The sequence below is a fragment of the Macrobrachium rosenbergii genome, chromosome 4 (genome assembly GCF_040412425.1).
Source record: "Macrobrachium rosenbergii isolate ZJJX-2024 chromosome 4, ASM4041242v1, whole genome shotgun sequence".
NCBI lineage: Eukaryota > Metazoa > Arthropoda > Malacostraca > Decapoda > Palaemonidae > Macrobrachium > Macrobrachium rosenbergii.
Genome location: NC_089744.1, coordinates 39,612,135 through 39,631,201, shown reverse-complemented (window position 1 = coordinate 39,631,201; position 19,067 = coordinate 39,612,135). Strand labels below are relative to the sequence as shown.

The 19,067-nt window shown below is 46.8% G+C and overlaps 1 protein-coding gene across 4 annotated transcripts in view; it reads left to right on the top strand.

Annotated features, from left to right (window-relative positions):
* The first annotated feature begins 543 nt into the window (after positions 1-543).
* LOC136832815 (ubiquitin carboxyl-terminal hydrolase 24-like) overlaps positions 544-19,067 on the top strand; it is a 374,979-nt gene continuing 356,455 nt past the window's right edge. For 2 of the 4 annotated variants that reach the window (XM_067094450.1, XM_067094436.1), the window contains exons 1-2: positions 544-1,198; positions 13,446-13,599. In XM_067094450.1, the coding sequence (XP_066950551.1) occupies positions 986-1,198; positions 13,446-13,599 (367 nt within the window). In that variant the 5' untranslated portion in view covers positions 544-985. The remainder of the gene's footprint in view (positions 1,199-13,445; positions 13,600-19,067) is intronic. The other 2 variants (XM_067094461.1, XM_067094444.1) reach the window with 1 other exon arrangement.

The following is a 19,067-nucleotide window of genomic DNA, read 5'->3' as shown; positions in this document are numbered from 1 at the left end:
TTGAACTGAAGAAGCGTAGTCGCTTTTCCATTTAAATTATTACAGATATCTTAAAGTAAGACGAATAGAGAGGTTGCTGTATGCGATGGTATTCAGAACTGTAAAACTGTGTTCTGGGTCCCCTACTCAGAGAATTGCAAAAATTTGTTTTGGTCACAAGTGCCAACTTTCGTGTCGTCTCGCGTGATTCCTACCCCTCAAAGTAGCATTGCAATTTCTTTCATAACACTTCTGAAACTGTTGAAATGGCTGATCACAAAACGGTTTTAGAGGCGAATTTTGTATAATATATAAATTAAACGTATGAAAATATGCAATAATTCTAGCAAATGAATTTTTTTTACACATCATCAAGGATAATACAATTAATACCATTATTATCCAGAAGAAATATGATTACGTAAAGCACAATAGAGTTAAGTAATAGAAGTTAGATGATAAAAAATGCTATGTTAAAGTTACTGATACTTTCAATTGCTCTGTAGATTTAAAAAAAAAAAAGTTCAAAACCCGGAAAAATATTTCGAGCGCCTCAAAATTCTTCCCACTCTTATCTGTTTTACGTAGAAGATGGCTGCCACCCATTGCAGTTGTAAACATTGAGACTTCCTATCTCATTCTCGTTCTAAAAATTTTCAAATCTTCCATTTCGCGAAGCTTTTCGGGTTCAGTGGAGATTTGTGTGGTGAAAAGTGATTTAGAAATATATGACAGGTACAAAGACTATAGTATTACGATAATCACGTGAGAGGTGGACGAACTGGTCTGGGATTGTCTTCACCTGTTGCTGTTTTAAACAGAAAGAAAGAGGACGATGCCTTTTTCACTGTCCTCATTTTATCTCCCTCCCTTTATTTTTTCTTGTTTTCCGTCAATTTTAACCATTTCAACCTCTCGGAGTCTTCGTTAGGTATCCGTCTCTCTCCACCCTAGGCCTAGGCCTGGCTTATCGTTGGCTGAAGCCTAAGGCTATTTCAACCGCAAAATGGAGCAAGAAGACGAGAATATTTCCCTGTTGCTGAACATGGGGTTCCCCGATGTGCGGGCGATCAGACGGGCCCTCAAGATGAGCAACGGTGATGTCAATGAAGCTGTCATTTCCCTCACAGAACAGCCTTTGACATCCTATAACACAGTCGGTGACTTAAGGGATGTGGACATGACGGAATCATCTGGTGCACCGCCATCCTATGAAGAGGTAACAATATGCTACTTTATGCTTAGATAATGTAATCCTAATTCACTGCTTCAGGATAAGGTAAGCAAGCGTAGCTTATAGCCTAAGACAGTGGTCCTTGGGGATGTTACTGCTTGTGCCCAGCCCTTAGCATAACCCAGGCCTAGGGTAGTATGCAGAGAGGGGGGACAGGGGCAAGCATTGGTAATTTGAACCTCCGGTAATTTTTCGTTAGACTCCAGCCAGCCATTTCGGAAGGTTCCAGCTAGTCATTTTTGCATGAAAAACCCTTTTGGGTTTTTCATACAAAAATAGCTAGGAAATGGTAAAGGCACTAAAAAAAACTAAAAATACCGGTAATTCTAAGCCGGCTGTCCGCGGTGAACTAGACTATGGCAATTGACGTTTTTCTATGTTATTTTACTTGCTTTACAAGAATTTAAAGTAATATTTTGTCGCCCGGTTGTAACTAAACTGTGATTGATCTTTGAAGACTACACGACTTGAATTACCTAACGCAGGGTAGGTCTAAGCCGGCATTCCGCGGCAAGCTCGCCCCCCCACCTCCATAGCTAATACGGCAAAATTGTAACCAGTAAACACCTCTAGGGTAGTTATGTTGGTATTTTTAGGGGTGTTTACTGGTTACAATTTTGCCGTATTAGCTATGGAGGGGTGGGGGGTTTGCCGCGGAATGCTGGCTTAGACCTACCCTGCGTTAGGCAATTCAAGTCGCGTAGTCTTCAAAGGTCAATGACAGCTTAGTTACAGCCGGCCGACAAAATATTACTTTAAATTCTTGTAAAGCAAGTAAAATAACATAGAAAAACGTCAATTGCCATAGTCTAGTTCACCGCGGACAGCCGGCTTAGAATTACCAAAATACCAACCTGACGTACCCTAGGGGTGTTTACTGGTTACAATTTTGCCATATTAGCTATGGAGGGGGTGGGGGGCTGGTATTGTCTTACCTCATAAGTCATAATTTGATTAATTATTTTTCTCTGTTGTTAAGCATTTGCGAAGGTCATGTATTGAGATGAAATTTTTTGGTTTGGTGTGTTTTACCCAAGTAAAATGTAAAATATAATATGGGAGGTGGCTGGAGTCTTCCTAAAAATAACCGAGCCTAGGGTAGCCTAGGATAGTCCATGCACTTGATGTTAGGCTAGTTTGGTAGGCTAAATGCAAAGGAGATGGTTGCATGAACATAGGTTAGGCTAGGGTATCATTTAAATAGTTGATTTGTTCCAACACCACATACAAACCATCGGTCCTTTACATTAGGAATTACTTTCAGTATAGGCTGGAAGGCCGTTGAACTTTCAAACAAGGTGGTTAGGCAGTTAACTACTGTCCCACCTGCCCGGATGTAAACATTCCAATTTGCTTTCGGCCATCTTGGACTGTGGACATTGTTTCTCTCGTTCTCTGCCCAACTGTTGAGCTTTTCCTAGTGGGAACTTTCCTTTTGTTCAAGTATGAATGTTGATAAGCCCTTAAAGCCCTCCTACCCCCAGCGTGTGTGTCCTGGGGTAGGAGGCAAAAAATGCAATACTTTTAGATCTAGCATTGACATGGACCCACACGCCCTCTGCCCCACTAGCAGGGGACGTGTGTGTTTGTGCGCTTTGCTTTTAGGAAGTGTTGTTCCTGGTCTCCCGAGCAGTGAAGGAAGTTTGAAGGGAGGAGACGCTAGCGTAGGAAACCCGCCAAGGAATTGCCCGATGGTAACACGCCCCCAACGACTCCTGTGGTGGCTGATCCATCGGGTTCGTTTCTCACTCCCAGCAAACTTCCCCTTCTGGCTGCCTCTCCCTCAGGTGAGGACTCCCCCTCCCCTTCCTCATTCGTTTCATCGGGTGTGGAAGGCCGCAAGGGAGCGGTTGATCAGGACATCCTCTCTGGGACCTCTCCTCACCCTGGGGGCGAATTTCTTCCCCCGGAGCGAGTAGAGGCTTCCCTTTTTGACCCGACTTTGTCCTCAGGTATAGGCGTGGAAGCATCTTCTGTTGGCCAGGTACCCGATCTGACATCTGCCTGGCTTGCCGTCACTGGATGGCCTGATGTCACACTTGTCTGGCGCTCCGGTGATGACCCACACAGCCATCGCTTTCACCACCACGACCGTCACCATGCCGTCTTCTGGCAAGCTGCCTGTGATGGTGGCCTCGCACCTTGACACCCAGGTTTCGGTCATGCCTGCCACATTCCACTCCTTGCCACTGCCTCCTTTGTTCCTGGCCCCGTTATCCCTGCCTGGCCCGTCGCACATGGTGACATCGTCTGTGCTTTACATGACTATGCCTGCTCCTGTTGCTGACTCACGCTCGTTATTGACCACGGCTCTGGCTCCTCGCTTCCCTGACACTCGGCCCGGCCTGGCTCCCCATGTGCCACCTGTGCCTCTGACCCTGGCTTCGTCCCTGGATTGGCCTGGCTCCCGCGCTGCAGTATGTGCCCCGGTAGCTGCTGGCCCAAGCACCGTCTCCACTACCCGGGTTGCGCCTGCTTCCGTGGCCCCCTGGTTGCTCTTGTGCCTTCTGCTTTTCCTCCTTGGTTTGGGGACTTGACTACAATCCTGAGGAAGATGGCGAAGAAGAGATCGAGGAAGGTGTCGTCGTCTTCGCCTTCGTCGTCGTCATCGCCGTCTGCTGCCTCTTCTTCCTCTTCTTCCAAGGCTCCCCAGCTAAGGAAGAAGAAGCCTGCCTCTCCCCCCCACCAAAGAAGTCTCGCACCGAGACCTCTAAGGGGCTGCCTCCTTCCACAGGGAAGGCAGTGGGATCTCTCAGTGGCTCTCCCCGATCCATGGATTAGGGAACCGCTGCGTTGACCCCCGGGTCAGTCATATCGGGAGCCGAGGGCGTGCAGACCACAGTTCACACTCCCCCAGCTGCACTGAAGAAGCCTTCTTCTAAGGCCAGTGGGTCCGTGTCGGACATTCGCTTGCGAGTCACTCCGAGTACCCGGGTTTCTAAGGAGACCCGAGTACCCCAGTCTGGTATGGGAAAAACCTCTCTCCGTAGAGACTCGGGCGTGGGCCGAGAGAAAGAGTCCGGGCATGCAGGTGCTCCTACCCTTCCTGCTGGTGCTTCTTCAAGTACCAAGCCAAGTTCCTGGGAAGGTGCACCGGTCCCTCGAGTCCAGACATCTGGAGAAGCAGAGAAGAAGTCCCCTGCTCAGCCTTGAAGAAGACTGGGGCGCATCCAGAGGACAGTGCAAGTTCACACCAGCCAGCCGCGCCCTCGACTCATCCCAGTCCCCGGCCACGTCTGTGTGGCCAGCCTGGCTCGGGGGAGGCAAGCGCGCGGCTCAGCTCACGTGAGCTGCTCCGCTCTCCTCAGGAGAATGCTTCCCCTAGGCGAAAGTGCTCTCCTCGACCTGAGCTGCCGTCACCACGGCGGGTTGGTGACCGCTCCCGGCCCACTGCCCCTGTTTGTTCTGCCAGCAAGGCCAATGGGAGCGTCCGATCCTCCTCGCCTGTCCCCTCTACCTCCTGGGCTCCTTCCAGGGGGTGCGAGTCGGACAGGAAGAACTCGGTTCGGCCAGGTCTTACACCCGCATGGTGCAGGAAGGATCACGGGAGCCTGGCGAGGTTCTCTCTCCTGGAGGAAGAGTAGATTGGGAGGACCGCACCCTGGAAGGACTCAAGGGTCCTCTTCCCCAGGATGCGGACACCCCTGAGATACAGAGGACGTTTGCTGAGGTAATTGCGCTGATTCATCAGCACAACGACCTCAGGGAAGGGACCACGGTCTCGTCTGTGGATCATCCGTCGTGCCTCAAATCCTACTGGGGACCCAAGAAGGAACCCAAGGCTTCGATGGGGCTGCCATGGTCCATGCTTGCTGAGGGGGTCCTTGATCAGGTGAATAGTCTTGTGTCTGGGCATGACAATTCTCTCCGATCGAACCACTTGGACAAGCTGATTCCCCCTCCTCTGCCTCGCCAGAAGCGTTTCTACGCACCATCGCAGAGGTCATTCCCGCCTAAGCAGGTTGACCTGGACCTGGTTCATCTAGATTCGGGTCTCTCGTTGCAGCAACTTACTGCAGAGAGTATCTCCCTCTCTCAGCAAGAGGCCACAACCCTGGAAGTCACTGCCATGGCAGCCTTCCAGGCAGTCTCCTGGTTGGATCTGTGGTCCTTCACAGTATTGAAGGTGGCTGCTTTCTCGGGCGCTATCGTACCCGGGGAGGACTCTGCTTTCAGGAGACTGTGCCAATCTGGAGGTAGAGCCATCTCCTACATCACCCACCAGATGGCAAACTTGTGGGCTAACCTGGTCCTGAAGTGAAAGGACGCCATTCTTTCTCGCTTCTCCCTGTCTGATATTTTGGGAGATGAAGCAGATATTTCTGCTATCATCTCTTTTTTAAAGTGTATTAAAATTTTTAACGATATTTAATTTTATTTAATAATTTATTACATCACGTAGAATTTTAATGACATTAATTTTTTTTTATGTATATAGCACATCATTCATTAAACTTCATACCCTTATTTATTGGTCACATCACTTCATTTTATTTATTAATCATTTCCTTCATGAATTCATAACTTTAACATAATTTATTTTCTTTCCATTACGGCGCTGAATGGCCTTGTTGGCCCCAGTGCCTGGGCTTTTGCCCTAAATATCATACATCCATCCATCCATCAAGGCCTTTGTTCCCCTAAAGTGTTGGGTGACTCGGTTGTTTCTCCGGTTGTGGCGGGAGAGGTTTCTGGCGAATCGGATCCTGCTGACGTCGAGCCCTCGTCTGCTTCCTCTACTTCCGATTATCAAGTCTTAACCGGACTTCTTAAAGACTTGTTCGGAGACAAGTTTAAACCCTCGGCTCCTCTCCTCCTTCACAGTTAGCTTCTTCCAAAGCGAGGAGAGCGCCAGGGTTTATGAAGATGACTTCTTCAAATGGCTACCAAGAGGGCTTTTAAGAAAGTCAACGTGTGGATGGAGGAACGGAAGTCCCATGGCAAGACCTCTTTGCAGTGCCTCCGCCTAAGCTTTCTGGCAAGGCTGGTATGTGGTATGAGACGGAGAGGATATCAGTCCTAGAGTTCCTTCCTCTTCTCAAGGGGATTTCACCAGCCTTGTCGACGCTCCCAGAAGGTCCCATCTGTCTACTGCTAAGGTTTCTTGGACTTTGTCAGAGACAGATCATCATCTCAAGGGTCTCTTCCGCACCATGGAGGTGTTTAATTTTTTGGACTGGTGCTTGGGAGCTTTAGACCTTAAGCTTCGGAGCTCTGATTCGATTAGTCTGGGGGAGCTCTCTAGTGTCCTTAACTGTATGGACAAGGCAGTCAGGGATGGATCAGAAGAACTGGCTTCTCATTTTGGTACGGGCCTCTTAAAGAAGAGGGCCTTGTTTTGCGACTTCACATCTAAGTCTGTCTCTCCTTCGCAAAGGGCAGAGTTATTGTTCGCCCCTTTGTCCAACCATCTTTTCCCCCAGTCTTTGATTCGGGACATCTCCTCGAGTCTTAAGGAGAAGGCCACGCAAGATCTTCTGGCGCATTCTTCGAGACGTCCTCCAGCTCCTTCTTCTTCAGCTTCAGTTTTGTCCGCCAGGAAGAAGAAGCCCTTTCGCGGAGGAACTTCTTCCTCTAGATCGTCTCCGTGAGGAAGAGGTTTCACCAGAGGAGCGGCCCCTCAAAACCTAGGGGAAAAAGTGACTCACGCCTCCAGACACCAGTAGGAGCCAGGCTTCTTTATTTTGCGGAGCCTGGAGAACGAAAGGGGCGGACTCCTGGTCGCTAAGAGTTCTAGAGAAGGGTTACAAGATCCCTTTCTCGTGTTGCCACCCCTTTGCATCGTCGCCCAGGGATCTGTCGCCTTCTTACCACCGAGAGAAAGCAACAGATTCTTTTAGACCTCCTGGAGCAGTTGATAGAGAAGAGAGCCGTGGAACAAGTTCTGAAGTTGGATTCTCCGGGGTTCTACAACAGACTATTCTTAGTCCCGAAACAGTCGGGAGAGTGGAGACCGGTCTTGGATGTAAGCATCTTGAATCGCTTTATTTCGAAAGAAAAATTCAAGATGGAAACGCCCCAGTCGGTTCTCGGGGCTTTAAGACCAGGAGACTGGATGGTCTCTCTGGACTTACAGGACGCGTACTTCCATGTTCCCATACATCCTCAGTCAAGGAAGTACCTGAGGTTTGTGCTGGGGGGACGAGTCTTCCAGTTCAGAGCTCTCTGCTTCGGTTTGTGCACTGCTCCCATGATCTTCACGGTGATCATGAAAAATGTCGCGAGGTGGCTTCACCTGGCGGGTGTTCGTGTTTCGTTCTACCTGGACGATTGGCTCATCCGAGCCTCTTCTCGGGGGAAGTGTCTGGAGGACCTGACTTTGACGCTGAATTTGACGAAGTCCCTGGGACTTCTTGTGAACCAAGAAAAGTCACATCTGATCCCGACGCAGTCCATCGTCTATCTGGGGATTCAGATAGATTCAGTGGCTTTTCGAGCTTTTCCATCCTGAGAACGGCAGCTGCTTTGCTTAGAAAAGTTTCGTCCTTCCTAGGGAAAGAAACATGCTTGGTGAGGGAATGGATGAGTTTGCTGGGGACCATTTCCTCGCTGGAGAAGTTTGTTTCCCTGGGGAGGCTTCATCTCAGACCGCTCCAGTTTTTCATGGCGGAGAACTGGATGGACAAGGAGGATCTGGAAGAGACTTTGACGATATCTCCTTTAATCAAGGATCATCTGAGATGGTGGTTCGACCCCTTAAAGCTTGCGGAAGGGGTTTCTCTTCGTCTTCAGAGCCCCGACCTAGTGTTGTTTTCCGACGCGTCCAGGGAAGGATGGGGAGCAACACTAGGAGGGGAGGAAGTGTCAGGCACCTGGAGAGGGGAACAGGTGTCCTGGCACATAAATCTCAAGGAATTGGGTGCTATCTTTCTGGCCCTTCAATTCTTCAAGACCGAGTTTCAGGCAGAATTGTCCAAGTAAATTCGACAATACCACAGCTCTAGCGCACTCAAAAAAACAGGGGGTACTCGATCCCGTTCCCTGTTCATCCTAGCGAGGGAGATCCTGCTTTGGACTCATGCTCGGGGTCACAATCCTCACGAGGTTCATTGCGGGCGTGGAGAATATCCGAGGAACCTTCTCAGTCGGCAACATCAGCTTCTACCGACCGAGTGGACCCTTCACAAGGAGGTATGTTTAGAGTTGTGGAGGATATGGGGACGTCCTCTAGTGGACCTCTTTGCTACGTCCAGGACGACAAGACTCCCCCTTTATTGTTCTCCTGTCCTAGACCCAGGAGCGATAGCCATAGACGCCCTCCTCTGGGACTGGAAAGGCCTCGACCTTTACGCTTTCCCTTCCTTCAAGATCCTGGGAGAAGTGATAAGGAAATTTGCAACGTCGGAAGGAGCAAGGATGACTTTAATAGCCCCCTTCTGGCCAGCAGCAAATTGGTTCCCAGAGACCTTGGCCTTCCTGGTGGACTTTCCAAGGACGCTTCCACTGAGGGTGGACCTTCTCAGGCAGCCACATTTCGAAAGGTTCCACAAAAACCTCCCCGCTCTGAGTCTGACTGCGTTCAGACTATCACAAAGCTGGCAAGAGCAAGAGGTTTTTCGAGAGCAGTGGCAAAGGCTATCGCCAGTGCCAGGAGACCTTCTTCGAATGCGGTCTACCAGTACAAGTGGGCTGTTTTTAGGAAATGGTGCAGGAGTAAAGGAGTTTCCTCGACCACGACCTCTGTACCACAAATAGCTGACTTCCTGTTTCATCTCGGCATAAGAATAAACTGGCAGTCTCGACTATTAAGGGCTATAGGAGTATGCTATCGGCAGTCTTTAGGCACAGAGGCCTGAACTTGTGCGACAACAAGGATCTTCACGATCTACTGAGATCCTTCGAGACTGTCAAAATTCCTCAACTCAGGACGCCTTCTTGGAATCTGGATGTTGTCCTGAAGTTCCTTATGTCAAGTGCTTTCGAACCTCTGTCTTCGGCTTCCCTCAAGAACGTGACTAGGAAAGCTGTCTTCCTAACGGCTCTGGCGACAGCTAAGAGGATTAGTGAAGTGCAAGCCATTAGCAAACATATTGGCTTTAGGGGTCCTAATGCTGTATGCTCCCTAAATCCTTTGTTCTTAGCTAAGAACGAAAATCCTTCAAACCCTTGGCCCAAGTCTTTTGAGATCAAAGGTTTGACGGAGATGCTTGGGCAAGAGTCAGAAAGAGTCCTGTGTCCTGTCAGGGCTCTCAAGTTCTACTTAGCCAAGACCAAGGAGACTAGAGGCTCATTGGACAGTCCGTGGTGTTCGGTGAAGAGACCTGATCTTCCCATGTCTAAGAATGCCTTAGCATTCTTTTTAAGAAGTACTATTAGAGAGGCTCATTCCTCCTGCCTAGAAGGTGACATGAGACCTCTGAAAGTAAAGGCTCATGAAGTAAGAGCTATCGCGACTTTGGTGGCTTTCCAAAAGAATATGTCCCTTAATGATATTCTTGGTGCCACCTTCTGGCGAAGTAATTCAGTGTTCGCTTCTGCATTACATTTATGGATGTGAAGACAACATTTGAAGACTGCTCTTCGCTGGGACCATACGTTTCTGCAGACACAATGTTGGGAGAAGAGGGCAATACTCATCCTATCCTTTAGGGGTTAGGTAGTATTTTTTAATCTTGTTGTTGTGTTTTTGGTTGTTGGGTGGCCATTGAGATGGACGTCCCAATTTTTTAGCCTATGTTAGGTTCATTGCCTTAGATAGGGCGGTCAGGTGGTTGGTCGTTGCTCCTTTTCCCTCTATGGTCGCATGATCTAGTCCTATTGTGGTCATGCCCCCGTGGACAGGTCATCTAGATCTCTCCAGCTTTATAGGTCCCTACCTTGCTGGAGGCTCTAGAAAAGCAGAAGCAGGCTTGGGTGACAGATAACCTCGAAGTCAGCTATGCTAACAGGTAAGGAACCAAGGCGTCAATCGCCTACATTTATTTTTCCTAAATCCTATTCTGTCTCTTCCCACCTCCAACGGTGGGATTCAGCTATATATATATCTGGCAGGTAAGTGTCATGAACAAAATGATATTTTAATAATAAAATAAAGTTTGTTCATACTTACCTGGCAGATATATATACTTTTAGTGCCCACCCGCCTCCCCTCTTGAGACAGTGGCACTAGAAAATCTGAATAGAAAATGGGAATGGTTCCCGATTCCCGCCTCCCAGCAGCGGGAATGAGTACTAACCACCTGGCCACACTGCGTGTGCCGCGAGTTTTTGAAATTCTGTCGGATTTCGGAGAAATACAGCTATATATATATCTGCCAGGTAAGTATGAACAAACTTTATTTTATTATTAAAATTTCATTTTTAAATATACTTACCAAGTAATTACATAATCGGAGCCCACCCGCTTCCCCTCATATGGACATCAGGTCCAAAATGAATTGAAGCTCTTTGCTGAGTTGTACCTATCACTCCCAAAAGTGGGTGGGACCTTGTCACGTACACGAACAGTAGTAGCACCACCATGAAATTTGAATTCTTAGATTGCCATGTAGAAAGCTAGTAGCTATGTTATTACTTGGTAAGTATATATAAAACTTTATTTTGTCATAAAAATGTCATATTTGACAGCTTTGCCCTTGCCCTTCTCTTCAGAGGTGTCACAAAAGATTGGGAAATGATATTTGTTTGTTTAAAATATCACATAATTTACTATAGAAATGTATGAATTATGTAATTACAGTTATATTATTGTTATCATTATTATTATTATTATTGTATTACAGTACTTCAAGATTTCCTTATAGGTAGGCAGCAGTGAGTTGCTGTGGACGGGATCTTTAGTGAACCAAGGTCTATTTTGTCTGGAGTTCCACAGGGTAGTGTTCTTGGTGCACTGTTGTTTTTAGTGTGTACCAGTGATAGTTGTTGGCCTGGAAAACAAGTTTGTTCAGTATGCCGATGGTGCAACACTTTTGGGCGTAGTAAAGTCTCCATGTATGAGAAATGAAGTTGCCCTCAGCCTCAGTCAGGACATGGAATGGATCTGGGAATGGTGTAGTCGGAGGCGTATGAGGCTGAACTCCAGTAAAACAAAAACATTATTGATTAGTAGATCTCATACAGATTTCCCACCCCATCCTTCCCTTCAGGTGGATGGAACTTTGCCAAATGAGTCTGAAGCTTTAAATTTTAGGTGTAACTTTTGACTCACATATAACTTTTGAGAAACATTTAATGAAAGTTTCATCAGCAGATTCCACATGAAAGTTGGGTATTGTTCGTAAGGCTTCATATATTTATAACAGTGATAAAATCAGTGCAACCTGTTTTGGGTCGTTTGTGCTTTCATTACTAGAATACTGTTCTTTGGTGTGGATGTCTGCTTTTGCCAGAGATTTATTTCTTTTAGATAAAGTGGTTTGTAGTTGAAGGTTTTTGTTTCCTAATAGTAGCAGTTATGACTTGGACCATCGACGGATGGTCTCTTGTCTGTCACTTTTTCATAAGTTGTATTTCAACAGAGAGCTTTCACATTCACAATTCATCCATGATCCCCTTTATCTGCCGAGAGCAACTGGATTCGCTGAACAGCAGCACCATTATGCAGTAAATGTGCCGCGCTGTCTAACTTCTCAGTTCCAGAGATCCTTTATTCCTTGCACTGTTCAACTGTGGAACAGCCTCCCATAGGATGTTGTTCAGTTGGAACTTCAGAAGTTCAAGCAAAAATGCAATGCATTACTACCCTAATACTATTCTCCTTGCATTTTAATACATTTTTATCTATTTATCTATTTACTAATGTATTTTTTCTTTTTTAATAAGTGGGATCTCTTTATGTATTTTCCTTTACCTCCTCATACTTCTTCCTAATGAACACCATATTCTTTGGAAGTTTGAATTTCAAGTCAGTGGCCCCTGTGAGCTTGTTTCCTATGAATAGGTTTCATTTTCTGAATATTAATTAATAATAATAATCTGGATGAAATGCTTGTACATCCTGTGCAAGATCTGAGGTACTACCTTAGAAGGACCAGACCTCTTAAGTTAGTGTCAGTGCCTCTATGTCAGTACTGGTAGGCACAAGAATGACCTGCAATCAGCCAGGCTAACAATTCATCCATCAAAGTTTACATTCATATAGTTTGGACAGACATCACCAAGCCAGGGGTGTGAAACCATCCTTTCTATTTTGGATTTTGGGGTAATGTTTTGGTAGTACAGGTATTGAACTAAGTTGTCTGGAGATGCCAGATCATCTTCACCTTATTGTACCTAAGGAATGATGCCAACAAGTTCCTGCATTCCTTCTCATTGGGATGTGGTGGCTGCTCAACAGGTTGTGTAATCACCCAAGTTCCCCTCATACAGAAAAGCATTTTGGTCAAGGTACTCAGAGGGCATAAGGCTTGAGATTAAATGGTGTCTTGTCTGGTTCCTCTCCTCTTCTTCCTGTTCATTCCTCCAGCAGCTTTTGCCTAGTATGCAGTGGAATGGGCACAGATGCACAAGGCTACACGATGAACCATCTAATCCTAGAGCTTTGGCTTAAAAGGTGCAACTCCCCACTTTCCCTTGAAACAAGGGTTAAGATGGTAGTAGAGCTATAATCTGAACCCATCAATGTATGCTGACCAGATCTTAGGTGTTTTCCAACTTGTTTCACCCCTCACTGGGGTCACACCTGGTTGTCTGAGTTTTTCTTACATGAGCAAGAATCCAGACACTTCCCTTTCAGACAGGGACCCCATCGCTTTGGCATCCCCATGCCTCACCGAATAAAAGGTTACAGAAATCAGCACCCCTGCTTATTACAGTGACTGGGTCCATGACATATCCTGGTGGAGGTTCAGCTGACCAGTATGTTGACAGACTGCCTCCTACCCAAGGAGTGTGGCTCCTACTTAAAAGGCAATGTTTTGTATTCCTCTGGAACAAATTATAAATTTTTAAAGTAATTTGTGTTTTTCATGGGTATACAAACCAAAACCAATTACCATAATCACACATGAACCACATGACTCTTGATGCTGAAGGAGAAAGGGCTCGGTGATGGCAGACAGTGTGAGAGTCATTACCCCACTCACCCCCTAACCACCAATGAATTAACTACCCTGTTATCATCTCTCAAAAGCTGATCCAGCCCGCACTGAGGACTACTCCTGCATAAAAGGTTCTGGTTTATATATCTTGGAAAAATGCAAAATACATGTGCAGATACTTGAAAAATTTTTTTGTTTGTATGAAAAGAAAACCAAAACTGTGGAATACAGATTTTTTTTTTTTTTTTTAGGTAGAAGGAGATAATGGCAATAACATGGAATTCCCAACAACGAACTTATATGAGCTTGAAGGACGTGTGTTCACAGAGACTTGGTCCATTCCTTATAAACGAGAGGAGTCCCTTGGAAAATGTTTAATAGCAGCAGCCAGATTAGCAGAAGAAGGTAAGATAAACTTGTAACCTATGTTTATTGTTAATACAAAAATGACATTTTTGTAATAAAATAAGATTTTATATCATACTTACCTGTTGTTTACATATAGCTGTAATTCTCGATCTCGACAGAAAATTCAAAACTGGCGGTTCCGCTAATATATGGTCAGGTGATACGACTACCCCGCCCTCTATCGGGTACCTGGATCCATTTCCATCAACAACTAATCATATTTTCTATGTCCCCTTGTCCCTTGCGGGAGACGGGTGGGAATGTTTTATATGTAAACAACAGGTAAGTATGATATAAAATCTTATTTTATTATAAAAATGTCATTTTTATACATGAACTTACCTGTTGTTTACATATAGCTGATTGCCACATTGAGGCGGTGGGCATGGACAGCTGTAAGTGTTAAATGGAAAAACCTGAGATCATCAGGCTAAGAAAAACGTCTTTACTTTGGATCCTTACCTGCTAAGGAAGCTGCTTTCTCTCTTACTGCCTCTGTAACCTGCTATCCTTAGTGCAACTGCGGGCCTAGTAGCTCAGTCGCAGGTTGCCATATGGAGAAAGGTCTGTTGGCCCAGCCGTCTTCGACACAATCAACCAAAGCATATAATGCCCCTGCTCAAGGCGCAGTACTCAAAGCATCCACCATCATACACTCATTTTTTTTTTTTTTTTTTTTTTTTAAAACACATTACCCAACCATAAAAAACTCACACCAACTTATTAAAATTAGACCTACTAGGCCATCTAACCTCTAAGGCTCTAGTAGTCGACCAAAAAGAGACCTCTGCACCCAAGGAAACTAAGGAGAGGATCTAGAGCCTCTGGTTTCCTTGCCCATCACCGTGTCAGACGCAATAAAGGGGCCCAACGTACTGCAGTCTTCATATGTGGTTTGGATCTATCTCAGATAATGCAAGGCAAAAACAGACGAACATCTCCAATAAGTTGAACTTAGAATGTCCTTTAAAGCCATGTTCTTCTTGAAGGCTAAAGAAGTTGCAATAGCCCTAATTTCATGAGGCCTCACTTTAACTAAGGGGAAATCCACATCCCTTAATTCCTTGTGTGCCTCCTGTATCAGTTCTTTCAAAAGGAAAGCAATCCCATTTTTAGATAGAGGGTTCTTGGGGTTCTTAGTTGAGCACCATAAGAAATCATGAGTTCCTCTTACACTTCTGGTCCTGTCCAGATAGAATTTCAATGCTCTGACCGAGAGAAGTCTCTCCGTTTCTCTTCCCCCCAAGGAGGATAGGCTAGTAATGGGAAATTCCCTTGGCCACGGATTACTAGGGTTTTCGTTCTTAGCTAGGAAACCCAAGGTGAAGGAAACTACAGCCTTATCTGCACAAAAACAAACCCTTTTGTCCAAAGCATGAACCTCATTTACTCTCTTTGCCGAGGCCAGTGCCAAGAGAAAGAGAGTTTTCTTAGTTAGATTCCTAACGGAGCAGGAACTCAAAGGCTCAAAAGATTTGGAAGTAAGCCACTTTAGTACCACATCCAAATTCCAATGCGGTACACGAAGAGATTTGCCTTTAGTGGTAGCAAAGGATTTAAGGAGTTCTGCAATATCCTTGTCCGAGGAAAGGTCTATACCTCTATTCCTGAAAACTGCCGCCAGCATACTTCTATACCCCTTAATCGTGCTGACAGCCAATTTCTTCTCCTTGTGCAGAAACAAAAGAAAATCCGCCACCTGGCTTAGAGTCGTAGAAGTGGAAGACACTCCAGACTCGGAGCACCACTCCCTGAAGCGCTTCCACTTCGCTTGATAGACCTTTGTAGACGAGGGCCTGGTTGATCTAGCCATTGCCTGCGCCACTTTTCTAGAGAAGCCTCTCTCCTCCTGTAGAGTCGCCGAGGGTCTGAACCCTGTCAGATTTAGATCTGACGGGTTCCTGTGGAACTTTCTGCTGTGCAACTGGCACAGAAGGTCTGGTCTGAATGGCAACCTCCTTGGCCAATCCACTACTTTCTCCAGTAGCTCTGGAAACCATGATCTTCCTGGCCACCATGGAGCTATTAGGATCATTGACACATCTTTGTGTGCTCGAAACTTTTTCAAGACTTCTCCCAGCATCCTGAAGGGAGGGAATGCATAAAGGAAGAGACCCGACCAGTCCAGGAGCATGGCATCCACTGCTAATGCTTCTGGGTCTGGAACAGGAGAGCAAAAGAGAGGTAGTCTGCGGTTTTCCCTCGTTGCAAACAGGTCTAGCATGGGAGTTCCCCAAACCTTCCACAGGCCTTGGCAAACTTTCTGGTGGAGGGTCCATTCCGTCAGAATGACCTGGAGTGACCTGCTGAGGATATCCGCTCTTACGTTGAGAGCTCCCGGGATGAAGCGAGTTACTAGCTCTATGTTCTTGGTTGCCGCCCACAAAAGCAAGTCTTTTGCGATCTCGAACAGAGAGAAGGAGTGAGTGCCTCCTTGTTTCTTCACATACGCCAGAGCTGTGGAGTTGTCCGAGTGAACTACTATCTTTTTGTTTTCCACCAGAAGCACGAAATGTTCCAAGGCTAGATGTATTGCCTTCAACTCTTTCGCATTTATGTGCCAGTCCTGTTGGGATGAAGACCAATTACCTGACACTTGAAGATCCCCAATGTTGCTCCCCAACCCTCGTCTGAAGCGTCGAGAACAACATCAGGTCTGGGTTCCTCTGTCTCAACGACAAACCTCGTTCTAATTTGCTCCTGTCGTTCCACCATGACAGGTCTTGCTTTACTCGAGTGGATAGAGGAAAACAAACGAATCCTCGTCTTTCTTCCTGTTCCAAGTCTGCTGTAGGAAGAACTGAAGAGGTCTTATGTGTAGCCTCCCCAGACTGACGAACATCTCTAGCGATGAGAGGGTGCCTAAAAGGCTCATCCATTCCTTGGCAGAACAAGTCTTGGCTGCCATCAGGTATCTCACTTTCAGCAGGCATTTCTCGATCCTTTGTGAAGTCGGAAAACCTGAAAAAGAACTGAGTTCATCTGAACTCCCAAGTAAGTCAAGTCTTGAGATGGAGAGAGTTGTGACTTTGGAAGATTTACTATGAGTCCCAATTGTCATAAGAGAAAGGGTCCTTTGTAGGTCCTTCATGCATTGGCCTTTTGACGGAGACCGGATCAGCCAGTCGTCAAGGTAAAGGGATCTGTGAATTCCCTCTAAGTGAAGCCATTTCGCAATTGGAGCCATCGTCCTTGTGAAAACTTGTGGGGCTGTTGATAGGCCGAAGCAAAGAGCCCTGAATTGAAAAGTCCTGCCTCTGAACACAAACCGTAGGAATTTCCTTGATCTCAGATGGATAGGGACATGAAAGTATGCGTCCTGGAGATCGAGGGACACCATCCAGTCTCCTTCCTGCTGGGAATTGATGACCGACTGCGTGGTTTCCATCTTGAATGGTGTTTGAAGCACAAATTTGTTCAGGGCGCTTCACGTCCGAGGACTGGTCTCCATCCTCCTGACGATTTTGGAACCAGAAACAGACGGTTGTAGAACCCAATGAGATGAAGGTTCGAGGACTGCTTCTCTGCTCCCTTCTGAAGGAGGGAAGTAACTTCCTCCTCCAATACCACAAGTTTCTCTGAGTCCCTGGATGATACGTTGAAGTCTACTGGCGAAGACTTTAAAGGAGGACTTTCTGAGAAGGGAATGGTGTAGCCTTCTCTCAGAACGTTGATCACCTAGGGTTCTGCTCCCTTGGCCTCCCAAACTTGCCAGAACGTCTTTAGTCTGGCTCCGACCGTCGCATGAAGGACCTTGAACTCATCGGTTGGTACCCTAGATTTCTGGGGATGAGAAGAGAATTTTCCTCTTCCTCTAGCAGGGGGAAAAGGGCCGAGAAGGAGTACCCGAGAAGGCCTAGAGGATACAGGGAAAGAAGGCTTGGGTACTACTGGAGAAGTCGAAAACCTGGGTCTTTTCAAGAGTGAGCCAGTAGGTCTTGAGTAAACTTCATGAGAGAGCCTCCGAGATTTCCCTAACTAACGTGGTGGGAAAAAGTGATTCCATAAACAAAGGAGCAAAAAGTAGAGCAGATTTCTGGCTCCTGGAGACTCCTCTCGCGACAAACGAAATCCAGTGTGCTCTCTTCTTCAAAATGCCTGTAGCAGTCACTGAGGCAATTTCTGACATTCCGTCCGTGATGGCCTTGTCCAGGCAGGCCAAAATAGCAGTCTTGGGGGGAAGATCACAGACTTTCACCTTCCTGCTCAAGGCTCCTATAGACCAATCAATAAAAGAAAAGATCTCCAAGATCCTATAGGAACTCTTCACCAGATGGTCAATTTCCAAAGACGAAGCCGACTTTGGACGAAGAAAAAGCTGAGCGACAGGCAGAATCCACAAGGCTGGAGAAATCCCCTTGAGAGGAGGCAGCGTCTCCCAAGGAAAAGACTTCCCAGTCTCATACCACGAACGAGACTTAAAAGACAGTTGTGAGGGGGAAAACAGAAAAAGTTTTACCCTGAGATCTTTTCATACTCAACCATCCTTCTTGCCTTCGGAGAGCTCTTTTCAGGATGCTGAAACAGACAGGACCAGCTTCAGAAATCTAGAGGATGGAGGTTTAAAATCCTTGGCAAACTGTGTAGTTGGAGACAAAGGGGTAGCTGGAGCAAAGTCTTCTTGAAAATGTTCTTCAAAAAGTTGTAAGAGATGCTTAAAGTTGGACGTAGGAGCAGACGGAACATCATCTACTTCAAACATCGGAAACTGGGGAGAGAATCTCTGAAGCAGTTGGAGCACTGCGGATAGAAACGTCTCCGGGAGCCAAACTTGCATTATCCTCTTGAGTGTCGCCGAACGTCACAGAGGCGCCATGTGCCCGACCCGCGTCAAGCGTATCCGAAACATGAGCTTGAGAGGAGTCAGGAGCCTTAGAAGATTCGAGAGCCAAAGAGGCGCCAAAAACCACGGTAGCGCCAGAAGCGCAAACGTTGTGCGCCTTGGAAACGTGCTGTGGAGAGGCGCCGAGCGCCAAAGTAGCGTCGGGAGTGCGGCAGGTGCGGGCGGAAGTGGCGCCAGGAGAGCGATCGGAAGCGGTGCCAGGCACGCGAGCGGAAGCGGCGCCAGGTGCGTGAGCGGGAGCAGAGACCGGAGCCTCAGTTGCAGAAGGATCCTGAAGTGCTGGTGCTTTAAAACCTTCGAAAAGTCTCAAAATCTTGTCCAGTTTGTCCTCTTGCAAAAGGTTGGCAGGAACCGGAGGCATAAAAGCCGACTTGGGATCCAACGGGAAGGAAGCCGCTACTTGCATGCTAACAGGAGGATCAGGCGCTCGCTTACGATCAATAGAACGCACATCCGGACTGCCTGAAGAAGAAGAGATCTCTGGGCTATCCCAAAAGCCACATGACGGAAGAGGAGAACGCGCCGAAAGTTTCTTGATAGGAACTTGACCTGGAGAGAAAGCTCTGCGTCTCCTCAGCGGCCTACTAGACTCTGCTTCCAACTCCTCCTCGACGAAACAGAA